At 40.8% G+C, this 16773-nt stretch overlaps 1 protein-coding gene across 1 annotated transcript; it reads left to right on the top strand.

Moving 5' to 3' along the window:
• Positions 1-510: 510 nt before the first annotated feature.
• Positions 511-10386, top strand: LOC308332012 (homocysteine-responsive endoplasmic reticulum-resident ubiquitin-like domain member 2 protein). The gene is made up of 9 exons (XM_080787598.1): positions 511-629; positions 2861-3229; positions 6033-6110; positions 6856-6972; positions 7134-7267; positions 7750-7875; positions 8247-8540; positions 8669-8756; positions 9040-10386. The coding sequence occupies exons 2-9, from the start codon at positions 3083-3085 to the stop codon at positions 9205-9207; spliced, it is 1152 nt and encodes a 383-aa protein (XP_080643724.1). The 5' UTR covers positions 511-629; positions 2861-3082; the 3' UTR covers positions 9208-10386.
• The last annotated feature ends 6387 nt before the right edge of the window (positions 10387-16773 follow it).

The raw sequence follows: 16773 nt of genomic DNA on the forward strand, positions 1-16773 counted from the left end.
GGCTGAGGGAACATATAGTCTGAGCTGAGGGAACATATAGGAAACTTGAGGACGCTCCCTCCTGTTTTCGTATAATTATCATGTGTAGTCTGTTAAATCTTCCATACATGATGTAGCCCTGAAAACACGTTTTGTTAACCATGCATGGCTACTACACATGCAGATGTGTCAGATTTATGTTCATAAAAAATAAAAATAAAAATAAAAATAAATAACGAAATCCAATCCATACATCTAAGGGTAGTGTTGGCGTCAACCACCAACACTAGATGGAGCCAAATATCAGAGAGTTGCATTTGCACTGTTTAAATTTGTATTCTTTAAAATCACAGGCTTCACAGCATTAATTATTGTTATAAAGAATGTCAAGTGTGAAACGGATTCCATGTATCTAATTAATAATTATTATACAATCTCTAGAAGTATTGCGCATTATACATTACAATCTTTAATTACAGTACACAGCATCATGAATGGACTGATCTGATCAGCTGTTAGTCTCCCTTGTGACGTCACTTCCGCAATGGATTGCTCCATCTTCTTGTTCTGTTGCGAATAACACGGTAGTAAACCACGATAAAGCTTGTTTTGTACATTTCAAGAGATTTAGGGATTCATTGCTATCGAAGGTATGTAAACTCACCTCCCTGTCGTTTGTGTGTTTCGAGACGAAATGCCCTAATAAGTGTTTTCAGCCAGATAAGTTCGCCTTTACAACTTCTGCATTTATTGCCGTCTCCCTGCCTGCTAACCTGGGAAGCTATAGTGGCCCCGTTTGGATTGGAAGCCCATGGTTGTTTAATGTTGTCAACTGGAGTCTGGACCGTGCTTCTTATCTGATCTACCCTAAAATGTGTCGTGTCTAGTCTAGTCTAGTGGACCTTTGTTGTCGTCAAAAAAGGCCCAATCCGATCCAGGCGACCCTGTTAAATGTTAGCCTATACATTCTCACAGATTTGTTGTACATGGACTTTTCCTGTATGTATTGTAGTTTTACCCCAATGTTTATAACATTATTATATTAGTGCTATAATTTCCTTCTATCAACACCTCGAGTCTACCACTAGAATACTGCCTATTTATACGCATTTGCTTCTTGTATCATTATCACCATCTTTGTCACAAATCTGTCATGCAATGACAAATATTTCCCTTCAGTCAAACTCAACACTATTGATTTCAGTGTCAAATATTTACTTGTGTAATGATTCTACATAGACAATGAAATAAATGTATCATAGCATATTTGGCTATAACATTGGATAAATGAGTTCAGGCTGCAGTAAAGGTGTAATTCTATAAATTGATTAGACAAGCTGAGTTAAATGACGTTTTCCATGTTTGGGTTTAATATTATGATGAATTGAACAAGGTAAACAAGTGTAGTGCTTTATTGGGTTGTCCACTCACAGTTAACAGTTTTTTGTATTGAGTTGTGCTTGAAATGTACTGTATTCTGCAAAATTCACATTACTAATGATTTCTCAAACAAATACCATATATATATATATACACCTAACACACACACACACACACACACACACACACACACACACACACACACACACACACACCATATATTCTCAATTCATTGTGCATAAAGTTAAGTACTTCTTGATTATTATGGCGTACAGTTCATAAAAATAAAAAAATCCTATCTCAATGAATTAGAATATTTTACGAGACCGATAAAAAAATGTTTTTTTAAATGAGAAATGTTGACCATCTGAAAAGTATATTAATGTATGCAGTTAATACTTGGTCTGGGCTACTTTTGAAGAAATTATTTTATCAATGGGGCGTGGCATGGAGGTGATCAACCTGTGGCATTGTTGAGGTGTTATGGAAGCCCAGGTTTGCTTTGATAACAGCCGTAAATTAATTTGTATTGTTCAGTCTTATGTCTCACACCTTCTTCTTGACAATACAACCTCTCTGTGGGGTTCAGGTCAGGCCAGTTGGCTGGTCAGTTATGCACAGTAATACCATGGTCAGTACACCAGTTACTAGTAGTTTTGGCTCTATGGGCAGGTGCCAAATCGAGCTGGAAAGGAAAATTAGCATCTCCATGAAGCTTGTCAACATTCTGAAGCACAATGTACTCTAAAAAGATGAAACCATTGTTAACTTTTCACTGACAATGGACCAACACCATGCACATAACATGGCCTAAATCATCACTGTGTATTTTTGGCTCTGTGGGCAGGTGCCAAGTGCTGCTGGAAAAGGAAAATCAGCATCAACATAAAGCTTGTCAATGTACGGAGGCACACAGTGCTGTAAAATATCATAAAAAACACAGTGCTGATTTATGCCATGTTATCTGCATGGTGTTGGTCCACTGACAGTGAAAACACAGCCATCTTTTTAGAGTACATTGTGCTTCAGTATGTTGACAAGCTTCATGGAGATGCTAATTTTCCTTTCCAGCTCGATTTGGCACCTGCCCACAGAGCCAAAACTACTAGTAACTGGTGTACTGACCATGGTATTACTGTGCTTAACTGACCAGCCAACTGGCCTGACCTGAACCCCACAGAGAATCTAGGTTGTATTGCCAAGAGGAAGGTGTGAGACATGAGACTGAACAATACAAATTAATTTATGGCTGTTATCAAAGCAAACCTTTTTGATTTTCATGAGCTGTACACCATAATCATCAAGATTAAGGTTTTAAATACTTGAATTGTATTACAGAAGAAAATACTTTTACAAAATATTCTAATTCAGTGAGATCTATCTATCTATCTATCTATCTATGTGTGTGTGAGATTTGATTTAATCAATATTGTCCATCCATCCCCATTGAATTTTCATGCTTGGAAGATCAACTTTATCATTATCTTTATTTGTCCCACAGGGCCATGTGTGTGCCATCTGATCCATCTTGCAGCTGAGGCTTGAATCATTTTTCCAACAGTACATTCCAGCTATTCTCTGACCAGCCTGAGGTCTGAAAACATTGTTCTTCCAAGGAGTTATGTGGACCGGACGGTGTATAGAAGAGCATCACTAACAACTTAGCGCTAGTATCGAGCGATTCAGATCTGACTTTAGGGTTGAAGACAGATGGTTTTGAAACATGGAACAAGGTGTTGTGGACAGCCCTGTAATCCTGGTCATCAAAGCTCCCAACCAGAAGTACAATGACCAAACCATCAACTGCTTCCAGAACTGGACAGTGGAGAAACTTAAGGCCCATTTGTCAGACGTGTATCCCAGTAAACCAGTGAGTATACAGTTCATAATGTATGATCATTAGGCTTATAATCACTCATTACCATTCATCTGGATAAAAAACTGCTGGATGAAATTAACTTTGAAATATAATTATATGAATTATATTTCCATCATTATTTCCACCTTGTCCATGTTCTTATCCACTTCCAATCTGCCATTCTTATTTAATAATAATAATAATAATGATGGATTTGATTTATAATGCACTTTACATTTAAGCATCTTGGTGTTGTCCTGGACAGTCAGCTCTCGTTCAAAGCTCACATCACAGCTGTCACTCGATCCTGTAGGTTCACACTCTATAACATACGACGAATTAGACCGTTCCTCACCCAGGAATCAGCCCAGCTCCTAATCCAGACAACAGTCTTGTCAAAACTCTACTATTGTAACTCCCTCCTTACTGGCCTACCAGCATGTGCACTTAAGCCTCTCCAGCTGATCCAAAATGCTTCAGCGCGCTTGGTCTTCAACCAGCCAAAATTCTCACATGTCTCCCCCCTGCTCCGCTCCCTCCACTGGCTCCCGGTCGCTGCCCGCACAGAATACAAAACTCTGATGCTGGCATTCAAAGCAACCAAAGGTATGGCTCCCCCATATCTTGCAAGTATGATTGAACCCTACAAACCCTCCCGCGCACTCAGATCAGCCAACGCAGGGAAGCTACTACCCTCACTAAAAACGCCGGGACAACGCTCCACACGTCCCAAACTCTTCTCCCTTCTGGCTCCAAAACTGTGGAATGCACTTCCCATTGCAGTCAGAACTGCAGCATCACTCCCAATCTTCCGCCGTAGTCTGAAAACCTACCTTTTCAGACTCCATCATGGCCCATAGCACTTACCCTACCCCCTTAGATAGCATTTCTGTAGACTTAGATAGCATTTGATACAGACTTGTAGCATGTTATGTAGACAGCACTAGAATTGCATTGTATATAGTCATAGCACGCCATAGTACATATGTATAGCATAGTAGTATATATGTATAGTTTATATGTATAGTTTCATTATATAGATATTCCACTGTTACTTTCTTAGCTTACGCATGTTTCATGATAAATGCTTTTATGTGATGTATTCCCATGCTTTTGTTCTTGCTTAATGTAAGTCGCTCTGGATTAAGAGCGTCTGCTAAATGCCTAAATTGTAAACATTGATATTCTGCCATCTAAACCATGCGATATCGTTAGGGACGTGCAGAGAGTGTTAGAGAGGCAGGGGCTGAAATCCCGTAAGAGGGCACTTTTGAAAAAAAACTACAAGCTCACAAATAGCCTAGAGGACAACAGTGCGCTTAGTTATAGAATAACTCTTCCTACTTCCAGGCTGCTTCCCTACTTCCTTCACGGGTGATACCGGTACTAATTAAGGCTCTGTTCCACTTAGTGTGCAGTGGTTCTCAAACGTTATAATTTCAAAGACCCCCATAACTCTTGAGCGTACAAATGTGTACACTACACACCCGTACAGGGCCATTTGGAACCCACTCAAGGACACTTTGAGACCCACTGGTGTAGCAGAGTGTTTCCTGAGTGAGCCAACATGCAAAAGTATTTATTTAAAGACGTTTACACTGCGGACAAAGCCAACTCGGATCGTGACAAATCATGACAATAAACACAATGTTTTGGGCAGATCAAATAATTAGAAAGAAGAAAAGGCAGGGTACAACACTTTTGTTTTGCTTCTTACTAATTATTTGATCGGCCCAAAACATTGTGTTTGTTGTCATGATTTGTCACAATCCGAGTTGGCATTGTCCGCAGTGTAAACGTCTTTAAATAAATATTTTATGAAAAGCCAATGGGGAAGTACTTCCTGGGCCACTCGTCGTTCTGAAAGGGGGTGGGACTGCGATGCTCTATAGCAGCAGCATCCTGACTCTGTTTGACCAGAATGGAACTGAGTCTTCATTAGTATCAGTGGTAACATCTGTGAAGGAAGTAGGGAAGGGGCCCAAGTTCTTTCCAAAATGGCGGTTGCATCGTGCATGTAGCCCATTTGAGTAGTGAATGAAAACCAGCTAACATGTCTCTAAATAAAATTATTGTGTGTGTGCTCGGCTCACACTGTGCTGAGATGAACAAGGGCTTATAATTAAGTAAAGGTAGCCATTTGGCTAAGCGTGATAGACCACTGTAAAATAATATTTGTAATATTCTTAGAAATTAGAATCTTTGTGTTTGAGCTGAATGCTGAATGGAGGGTACTAGTCAGGTGAAATTATGCTGCCAATGTGATTTTTAAACATTTCTGCTCTGTCAGCAGTTATTGTAAACAGTTGGGATTGTGTCCCCCTAATCCCAGTGTTGGGGAAATTGTACTGTGAAAGGGCACCAGCCAGGTTTACCATATTTATTTTCTATGCATTTTATTTTAGCATGGGTGGATTAGAGAAAGTTGAACTTCTGACCCTAACAGTCCCTTTTGAATACAGCAGCATATAGCCTGAGGGGAACCTTGCTATAACCTTGCTGTAGGCCTACATTGTGTCTAATCCACTTAAGACTCATCTATCCTGTAAACTCCACTGCTCTATTCTCACGCGGTCAAACCCACCATCTTGCGTCATCAATTCCCGCGACGGAGGGTCTAAATGCACAAGTCAGCATGTCTGGGTTTTGCCAGAGGAAAACACACACACACACACACACACACACACACACACACACACACACACACACACAAAACTATTCTTACATACTGTAGCTTTATGGCGAACAATATTCCAGACTTGAGACCATCCACACATCTTCTCTGCTAACCCACTTCTCACTGTTGTATTTTTAGAGTTCCAAAGACCAGAGGTTGGTGTATTCTGGGAAGCTGCTTTTGGACCACTTCACCCTGAAAGACGTGCTAAGAAAGGTAAAGGTTGCTGCCTTGTATCGGCTAAGGATGAGGCAAATGGAGAAAAATGTCTCTCTCTCTCTCTCTCTCTCTCCCCGATATAACTCTAAACCTTTTTCTTTAAGCTTTTGCCTATGATATGCCAAAAATAGAGATGCCAGGTTGAAGGAATTGATGGTGAGGTTGGCATTATAAGGTTCTTTGAAATATAAAGCTTGATGGTCCATAATACATAACATAAGGCCCAAGATTAAAGTCAAATGGCTCATAGGCTAAAAATAATACCGATCATTTTCCAAATGATACTGTCTGAAAAACATACACCGTAGGAGAATTCCGGATTAGAATGTTATTATAATATATAACGAGTGGTACAGGTGAAAAACCTCCAGAGCGTAGCGCAACTTTTGACTGTGCACGCTGGGTCTTAGGCTAAATCTCATATTTTCGATCGCTTGATAATCATTATTTCCTACACATCGTCTTTCATAATGACCAAAGACAGTGTTTTGTCCCAAAGGGGCTTCTGTAAAAAGGCGAACGAGCATATGACCCAGCATGCATGCTCTGAGCTGCGGTCCGCTTTGAATGTTGTTTTTATTTATTTTTTCGCCTCTACCAAAAGAGCAGATTTACGATAAGAAAAGCGCTGGTCCGGTATTCTCCTTTAATTAGCTCTCACTAATGGACATTTCATTTCACGCCGTTGGCTGTGCAATAGTTTGCTTAATGTTTGCTAATGATCTATGGTGCTTTCTTACAGCACGATGAATACCACATGCTTCATCTGGTGTGCGCGTCGCGGACACCTCCTGGGTCCCCAAAGCCCCACGGCAGCAGCGTTAACAAGTCCCCCGAAGGCCCCTCCGTTGGCCCTGCGGTACCATAACCACACCATCACACCTATGCTGTTAATTTAATCATGTTTCATCATCAGTTACACCTACAGTAGATATCTATAGCTCCTGCTGAATAGATGTTTCCAATATGACCATACTACATACCAATATCACTCTAGCTCTTTTGTTTTTCATGTTTCAGACCAGTCAGAATCCTGGCAGTGCCTCAGCTAGTCAGAACAGCCATTCGTCTTCTCCCGGGGAGAGTGGTGATGGGCTGAGACATCGAGCGGGTCCATATCCTTACTACCCCATGCATCATGCTTTCATGCATGGGTAAGAGTGTACCGTTGTATGCATCCATCTTTAAATTCTACAGATCCTGCGTACGTCTGTCATTTGCATCTCTCGAGAACCATCCAAGCAATAGCCCACACATTTGTATTGCTGATGCCCCAAGGGTGGTTGAACCAGCCATTCTAAAACAGTCTTTGGCACGCTTGCGTGCAAAGATGAATGGTAGTTAATTAAATTACGCAAACGATGGCCATTACCCGTGAGCCGTAAAATGACAGGAATGACGCAACTCGAATATGACGGACTTCACCCGTGAATGTTTAAATAAAATTATCCAAACTTATACTGAGCAAATCTGACAGCAGTGTATGAAGTCTGATCAAGACATTCTAAGAATAGTGTACGCCATCCTACTACTGCAGTGTGTGTGTGTGTGTGCACAAAGAAATCGTTGAACATTTTCACACAGCTCACAATAGTTTCCAGTTTTCCACTAACTGGATCTTTTCTCTCTCTTCCAGATACTCGTGGAACCAACACACCCCACAGCCAGCCCCGCTCCCCACTGTAACCACTGCAGCCACGTACCCCCCCATGACACTGATGTGGTGGCAGCAGCTCTATGCTCAGCAGTACTACATGCATTAGTATGTCTCACATCACTGTGAAATAGTTGTGAAATCAAATATGAAAAAGTTTAAATTTCAGATCGTCTCTGTATAACCTAAATAACCCATTTCGACCTGAGATCAGATTCTAAAAATGTCTTCTACATCCTGACAGTTTTCTGAAAAAGCTATGTTTTTATGTCAGTCGTTCTTCGATTAAAAACAAATAGCAGACCTACAAGCTCGTAGAGCTATGAGCTTGTAGATCTGCTATTTTTCAATAGCTAAAGCATAGCATAATGCTAACACCAAAAGGGGTTCCCACCCCAAAATGGGATAATACATAATCAACAAATAGCAAAATAGCCGATCTACAAGCTATAAAAATCCCAATCCCCATCTCTCCTCAGTCAAGCATGGGCTGCCTCTACTCAGCATCTCAGGCCAGAGCAGGCCTCGGCTCAGTCTCATCGGTCGTCCAGTCTGCCCAACCAGCCTCTGGCGGAAGAACGCCGTGGCAATGCGCAGCAGGTCCAGATGAACGCCCAGGGAGGGGAGGTCCTGAACGAGGACGAGCAGAACGGTGATTGGCTGGACTGGGCGTACACCGTGGCGCGCGCCGCCATCCTGCTCAGCATCGTCTACTTTTACTCCACCTTCAGCCGTTTCCTCTTGGTGTTTGTCGCCCTGTTGGGTTTCTACCTGTGAGTTCCCTCCCTTTCCGTTCTTAAATCTTGATATTGGAGTGAATCGATTATTCGAATAAACTAAAACTGTAATTGCCTTCCTTCCTTCTCTCTCTTTCCTCCCGTGTCTTGTGTGCGTTCCCCAGGGGACAAGCAGGCTGGTTTCAGAATGAAGTCCGGCTTCCCGGAGACGACGTGGAGGGAGAGCTCCATAACCCGGATTTGCAAGAGATGGTAGTAATCTCATTCATCCTTGTAACCTTTTATCAAGAATACTTCCCCAGGCTGAGAGGCATTTGAGTAAACCATGATTACCCAGAATTGATGTAGTCACTTTCAGAGATTCCAGTCTACAACACATACATTTGCATGGACATAGGATCAGTATTTGAAACTGACAGCACTATATCTCTAGACTAGAGTTTTATTTCAACTTATATACAGTATATTTACAGCATATCACTACAGCTACTGTAGCATTATTATTATATCTAATACAATCAGTCCTCTCATTCAGGAACGGGTGATGGATGAAGGCCTGGATGATGACGGAGAGAGCGGAGAGGAAGGGGCAGAAGATCCTAACGGTGTCCCACAGGCGGGCTTCCTGTCCTCCACCTGGTCATTCATCATAACTTTCTTCATGTCTCTCATTCCAGAGGGGCCGCCTAATGCTGCAAACTGAGTTGTAGGGTGAAGTTGCCTTTAGGGAGTGACTTGGAAGTTTGAGGCGGGTCAACCTGACCGTCTGTGCAAGCACTGCCCTTGAGTACAATCAGTCAGTGCACTGAAGATAATGCTCCTTGTGAGTTGTTTTTAATTTATAAATATGGTGGTTTTACCACAATTGCATGACTTTTTACAGTCCTGTCTTTTTTTCTTTTTTTTAAGATTTTTTTTTAACCAGACGATTATTTTTTTCCCTCCCAATTTAGTCGTTATACCAATTGATTCTCCCCATACATTTCTGTGTTGCCACTGCTATTTTACCCTACTGGCTCACCTGCCCAGTGACTCTCCTATTTGACTCTCTAGCCTGTACGGGTCACTAATACAGAGACACCTTTCCCCTCCCCCTGGAATTGATCATGCAGGCTGATCAGCCTCCAAGTCGACATCAAAAGGCACCTTCACTCAGTAGCGCAAACTGAACACACACAGGGCCCAGGGCAATGACAGTTACCCATACTAACACTTTCCTCAGTAAGAGAGGAGTCACTTTGCTGACCTGCTACCCAGAGGAACCGTTTCAATTGCAAGGCGACTCTCTCTTGGAGTCCACATGCGACCGGCGGGTGTCATTGACTTTAACTCAAACTACACTGGAAAGTCACATCCCTACCACGTTGCGAATCAATATGGAACCACTGCTCATCAGAGGACAGTTTTTCTCTGAAGCAAAGACAATGGATGCAAGTGTGCAGTGGCTGTCTGAATCCTTGGAAACCTGGATTAGTGAAACAATGCTTTATTATGGTAGAAATAATACAAGTATACAGTAGTATTGGTTACTATAATTTGTTATATACTTGTAGATGGTGTTGAGCATCTTTGTAATGTTGTACCAGGAAAACACTAATTCTGTTTCACAACCTGAACAATTGTTGTCTTTATACTGTAGTTGCAATATTTGTCTAACTTGGATATATTGTATTGTTCACCAGCTTGTAGTGGCTGTATGCAAGACTGTTTAAAAGGGCTACTTTAGTTTAATCGAATACGACCAGTTTTAAGTATGTCCTGACAGTTTTCTTAGAACGTAATTGAATGCTATTTGGTCCCAAAAGTACACATTAAACACTGTCCTAAATGGGTTGTCAGTTTACACATTGCATTAAATGACGTTAAACAACATCAAAGTCAATTTGCCCCACTCACTTTATGCATGTCCATATACCCTCTATACTACTCTAGGTCAATGAGTATGCATCATTGGACGTTCACCGCCAACCAACACCAATCGGGGTGCGCACGCTTATCCGACACACCAAAGGTCCGACATGGTGAAATCACCTGTCGCTGCCGACAGGCGTTTGTCTGACATGCGTTGCATGAACTTGCGTCGTGCTTACGGTTAGGGTACCCCACCACGAATCGTACAGAAGACAATGAGTGGCTGCTGCCACATACAGTATGCCACCAATATCATGAATGGAAAGTCTGTAACACTTGTCTCAATAGCCAAGTCTCCAAATCAATATGGTTTGCACAAACCAGCACCAATTCACCCTCGACTTGAGTTTGGAAAGGAAGAAAGAAATACACACGTATAGATATGTTTTAGGTATCCTGGACTTGGTTTGGAAGGCTGACATGCATACTTTTGGATTGCCCTTGGGATTGCTACCCATATTATTTGCCTGTATCAAATGTTATACTGTATGCCACAAGAGTGGTGTTTTAGAGGACTTAATGCAACAAGAGAAATGTTTTCCATTGTACTAAAACCAACAGACATTACCAATATTGAACACTGAAGGCCAAACTCTGAATCTTCATATTTCAATGCAGTGCAACAAAGAACCATCTGAAGAACAAACCAGCTGCCTACATCCAGTGATGGAAGCAGGGATGTGCACACAGACATCAAAGGGGGCTTCAGCCCCTGCCCTTTTACCTGTCTGTAAAACAACTGCCGTTTCCAGAGCACTAATGCAGCATTTACTACACGGTGAAAGAAATGCAAATGCCACTCCTTTCCATGCCATATATTTATACCGGAAGTCTCCCCGAAGACTCTTGAACTTCAACACAGCATTTTGCGTTTAACTAATCGCTAGTTTTGTCCAAAAGTGCCCTCTTACGAGCTTTCATCCCCTGCCTCTCTAACACTGCACGTCGCTGGATGGAAGTACTCCAAATTCAAGTAAATACATTGAAACAAAACCAGTAGAGGTCGGAAGGGTTCAAAACTAGCCTAAATCAGCCTTTAAAATGCATACGGAACAATGTACAATACAATAAAGAAGTTCACTATCCAACAGCCAGTTTAGCGCACATACAGCAGAGCACACTGCAAGACACTTATAACTTTATAATTATAACTGCTTGTGCAAAAAGTATTGGCATGGCCTACCTTCAAGATGGTATATCTTTTTCATTTCAGCTTTCAGCACCAACACCAGAACCTGAGGGAAAAAGAGATGATCCAGGCACTCAGTTAAAAAGAGGAGGAAAGCCTTTATTAAATTAAAAAGGCAACTGCCAACAACATGTTTCGACCTAACCGGTTTTCATCAGGGCAAGAATTCAAGACCGGTTAGGTCGAAACATGTTGGCAGTGCCCGGATCTTCTCTTTATTTTTCTTTATACCAGTTGCTCATCTGTGACCAGGGACAGTGGTTTGATATACAAGGGGGCCCTGGTCATTTTTCAGTTATTTACATATTATGAAACTGCACACTGTAACCTTTAATATGATGTATTGCTCCCTGCTGACCATTTGAAACCTAGTGAATCAGAAATGTCAAAATAGAGCAATCCACTTTCAAAGATTTCAGCAGTGATCTGTGACTTTAGGGGGCGCTGTTTTCCCTTCATTCCACCATTAGTCAACAAGCAGTGTTGCCATGTCCGCTTATTATAATTAGTTGGCCTTGTTTCTAAAGAAAAATAATGCATAGGCCTACAGTACCAATAAGTCTACACAATTAGAGAATGTTATCTTGATAGTTTTCCTGTTATCTCTCCTTTTTTAAATAGGCTACTGTATTTATTTGGCATTTTGTAGTATGAAAAAACGATTCTTTTGGGCTTGTTTTCATATACCGGGTTGCTTATTTCTCAAACCTGGCAACCCCGCGACGATAGCTTTTAGCAACATTTAGCATTATATTGTTATCAATCCTGTAGCTAAAACAAGTACATATCGCGCTATATTACATATCGATGTGATCTGCGTTATTATGACCTTAATTTTCATGGCAGGTACATTCCAAAGCAACTAATAATAGCCACGTTATGGTGACAATGTTTACATTAAATTAATCCTCGTCTTCTTCTTCTTCTGCTATTGGAAACAGGAAGCCATTACAGCATGTTCCTTTGTTGTGATTCACCAGTGCCCCTTCTGGAAAATTAGCTTATAGGAGGACCGAAAATAAACACACTTTTTACAAAATACGATGGTTAATACTTATTTCTCTGCTATTTCTGTTAGCCAGTTGGTAAAAGACTAGTATTATCTTCAAAAACGATTGTGTACAAAAAAGCGGATTTTAGCGGAATTTGCATACTTTGAAAGGAACGCTGATTTTCTAATTAGCATTGCTTAACTCAATGGTTAAAACATTAGACATGGTGACTTGTTTAAACAATGACTTAATGACACTAAAACGACTTTCTAATGGAATAAAAACATTCTTTAACATTCCAACTGTGTTAATGTGGCTAAAAACGAAAACCACCAAAAAAATAAAATTATTCTATTGTGGTCTACTGTGAGATTTCATTAGTGCCGACTTGTGGTTGAAAATACTGGCACTGGTTATCATATAAATATGCTCAACTTAGTGGAAAGTTAAACCCAGTTGCTCGACAGAGATGATGATAAAAAGGTGCTCACACAGATCAAACGGGATCAAGGCATGAAGAAAAAAAGAGATGATCCAGGCACTCAGTTAAAAAGAGGAGGAAAGCCTTTATTAAATTAAAAAGGCAACTGCCAACAACATGTTTCGACCTAACCGGTTTTCATCAGGGCAAGAATTCAAGACCGGTTAGGTCGAAACATGTTGGCAGTGCCCGGATCTTCTCTTTATTTTTCTTTATACCAGTTGCTCATCTTATTAATTTCCATAAAGGTACATCAGCTGCAGCACAAACCAAACAGATTTGCATGCATATTGCTGCATTTCTTTATTTCTTTTTTGTGTGTGATTGATTTCCATCTTACCCCAATAGTTTGCCATCATTCATGTTCTGCAAAGCAGCCAGAGCCTCTCTGATGTCATGTTTTATAAGGTAAATCAACATTATGATGGGTCGATGAAGTCAGCAGGTAGGCCATGCATTGGGAGGCCACGGGTGGAACTTCAACTAGTGTAGGCCTACAAGTTGAAGACTACAGTATTCTACGACTGTCTCAAAACCTCACCAGTCTTTTGGCACGTGACGTGGCTAGATAAGTCCATAGGTTTTCCGAAATTAAAAAACTTAACGTCTGTGCGTTATGGGCTCTTAAGTTCTGCTTCCAAATGCTGAGCCATTGTTCCAGGAGTTTGCAGCCCATTAATTGTTGTGTTGATCACTTCACATTATCAGTCACTCTCGCACCTGTTGCAGCTGATAGGAGATTGCATTTTGGTTGAAATGTAGGCTACTGGATGATATCTTTTACAATAGATTTTAACAAATACGGCCTACATGTCACAAACATGGCAAAAATAATGACCTGAGGAAATGTGCAACAAAACTATCAGGAGTGTGAGAGCTGTCAAAGTGTCAGAGTTAGGCTACTTATAATCGACATGCACGCCCAGTCGCCCACACAGGACGTAGGCTAATTGGCCTGAATAACTGAAAAGTTGACACCTGTAGGCCGAGACGAGTGTTCCAGTCCAGGGCCCCGCCCGCCGTGACATAGCGAGTTTTAATTAGACCCACTGTCTGCACCTGGTAACACATCCAAGAAAGCAGCCACTCATTGTAAAAAACAATCTTTGGAATACTTCACTTTGCTCAGTTATTGTATTGAGGGTTCGAGTCACACCCAAATTCACCTGCAGGCTGCAGTCATGTTTCAGATGCTTTTCAAAATCGTTGCTTTCTCTGATTTTTGTTTTTGTTTTTTGTTTGTTAGAAACGTTAACGGCAATTACAGCAGTCCCTTGCCGGTGTTGTATCAGTCGGAAAATGATACCACACATCAGTGGGAAAATAATACCACACATCAGTGGGGAAATGATACAACACCAACGATAAACGCAGAGACAGAGGCAGAGACAGAGATCGGGCATAGCAGCGAAGATTATGATGATTATTATGATTCTACAGCCATCGTGGAAGGGGATATATTGTTGGACCCATATAGGAACGCAGTGAACAACATATGGGACCGAAAAGTGATCAAAGGAGGAGTGGACGGAAGCACCAGCATCTCGGTACCAATAGCATATGTAATCACGGGCAAGTTAAAAAAGACCCACAGAACTGCCATTTTTAAAGCGATGAAGATGATATCCGACGTCACATGTGTCACGTTCCATGAGAGGAAAGAGGGAGACGAAGACGACCACAACTACCTGGTGTTCACTTATCACAAGCGTGGCTGTGCTTCCTACGTCGGTTGCGTCGGTGGACGGCAGGTGTTGTACGTCGGGCCTCACTGCATCAAAGGTAACGTTTGTCACGAGATCATGCATGCTCTGGGTCTCAACCACGAACATACACGGCCGGACCACAAGAATTACATCAACATTATTTATAAGAACATCATCCCGAAGATGAAGAAGAACTTTCGCGCGATACACGGGGACATGTTAAATTGTAAATATGACACTTGTTCCATCATGCACTACGGAAGTAAATATTTCTCTAAGAACGGCTTACCCACCATCATAGAGAAAGAGAATGCGTCTGGTGGTTGTGGGTTGAAAATGGGACAGAGAACTAACGTGACGAAACTTGACATTAAAAAGCTCCGCAGGTTGTACAATTGTGATGGCAACGTCGAGGAGATGGCCAACAGTGTCCCCGCCCGATAACCTCATTCATGTTTCAAAGCATCTGTTGGCCTCTTGTCACTGGACTGTACCCTACTGAATTGACAGTCTGACACAAATCTGGGGTGATCTGTGACTCTGGTTTCCTCTTCATTGTCAACGCACTTTTGCCAGTTCAGTTGATCTTCTACAACAATAAAGCTCTGTTGAAAATGTCATGCTTATAGTCTATTTACTTTACCACACTGGCTTACAATGACGATTCATATTACCGGTTATTTATTTATTTTTTACAAAATGCTTCCTTATATTCAGTGACAGGTGGTTAACAAGCAACCTGTTTAGAGCAGAGATATGCCTGCTGACAGTTATGTCAGCTGATGGCTGCTCAGAGCGGGGACTCTGAAGTTAATGTATAAAAAAATGTATAATGGAACTTTTCTAATTTTCTGCAAATACATTCTCTAATATTTCCCTTCTCTATATTTGTATAAGGTTAAGTCAATAGAATATAACTTTGTTTTACTCAAAATTCATGCCTATGTAGGCCTACATAGTGGCATAGTTAATATTTCCATAGCTGGTATTTGTCTATTTCAGGAATGATGCTTGAGATAAATTAACTATTTGTATAGCACTTCTCAAAAGCAAGTTCACCAAGTGCTTCACAAAAACAAAACAGTGATGCAAGATCCCAAATACATATACGTTTATATTACATGCCTTTACCAGATTTTAACTTTACCTGCTCGTTTATGGGGCAAGCATAACATTCTTGCTTTTCATCTACATGTACTTCTCAATAAATTAGAATATGGTGGAAAAGTTCATGTTTTTCCGTAATATTGTGAAAATGTATTACATTTATTTAAATGTATTTAATATAAATTAATGTAATTAATTAACGAATTAATTTAATTAATATAAATTTAATATAGTGAAAATGTATTACATTTATTAAAGTGAAACTTTAATATATTCTAGATTCATTGCGCATAAAGTGAACATCTTTTAACGGTTTTTATCTTGATTATGGCATACAGTTCATGAAAATTATATCTCAAAATATTAGAATATTTTATGAGAACTAAAACTTTTTTTATAATACATCAATGGGCGGTGCATGGAGGTGATAACCCTGTGGCACTGTTGAGGTGTTATGGAAGCCCAGATTTAGTTTGATACTGTAGCTTTAAACTAATTTGTATTGTTGAATAGTGTCTCACACCTTGACAATACAACCTAGAATATCTGTGGGGTTCAGGTCAGGCCAGTTGGCTGGTAATTTAAGCACACCAATTAGTATGTAAACCTTTATGTAAAATATCCTAATACGGTAGAATGGGTAGATGGTTGTGTTCCACTGACAGTGAAAACTTCACACTGGAGTCAACACAGCCGTCTGCCAGGATATTTTAGACTAGAGCACTTTGTGCTTCTGTATGTTGACAGGCTTTATGGAGATGCTGATTTTCCTTCCCAGCTTGATTTGGCACCTTCCCACAATAACCAAACTACTAGTAATTGGTAATTGGTGCACTGAGCATGGTATTACTGTGCTTAACTGACAAGCCAACTGGCCTGAATC

Source organism: Protomyctophum bolini (genome assembly GCF_963924005.1).
Source record: "Protomyctophum bolini genome assembly, chromosome: 17".
NCBI lineage: Eukaryota > Metazoa > Chordata > Actinopteri > Myctophiformes > Myctophidae > Protomyctophum > Protomyctophum bolini.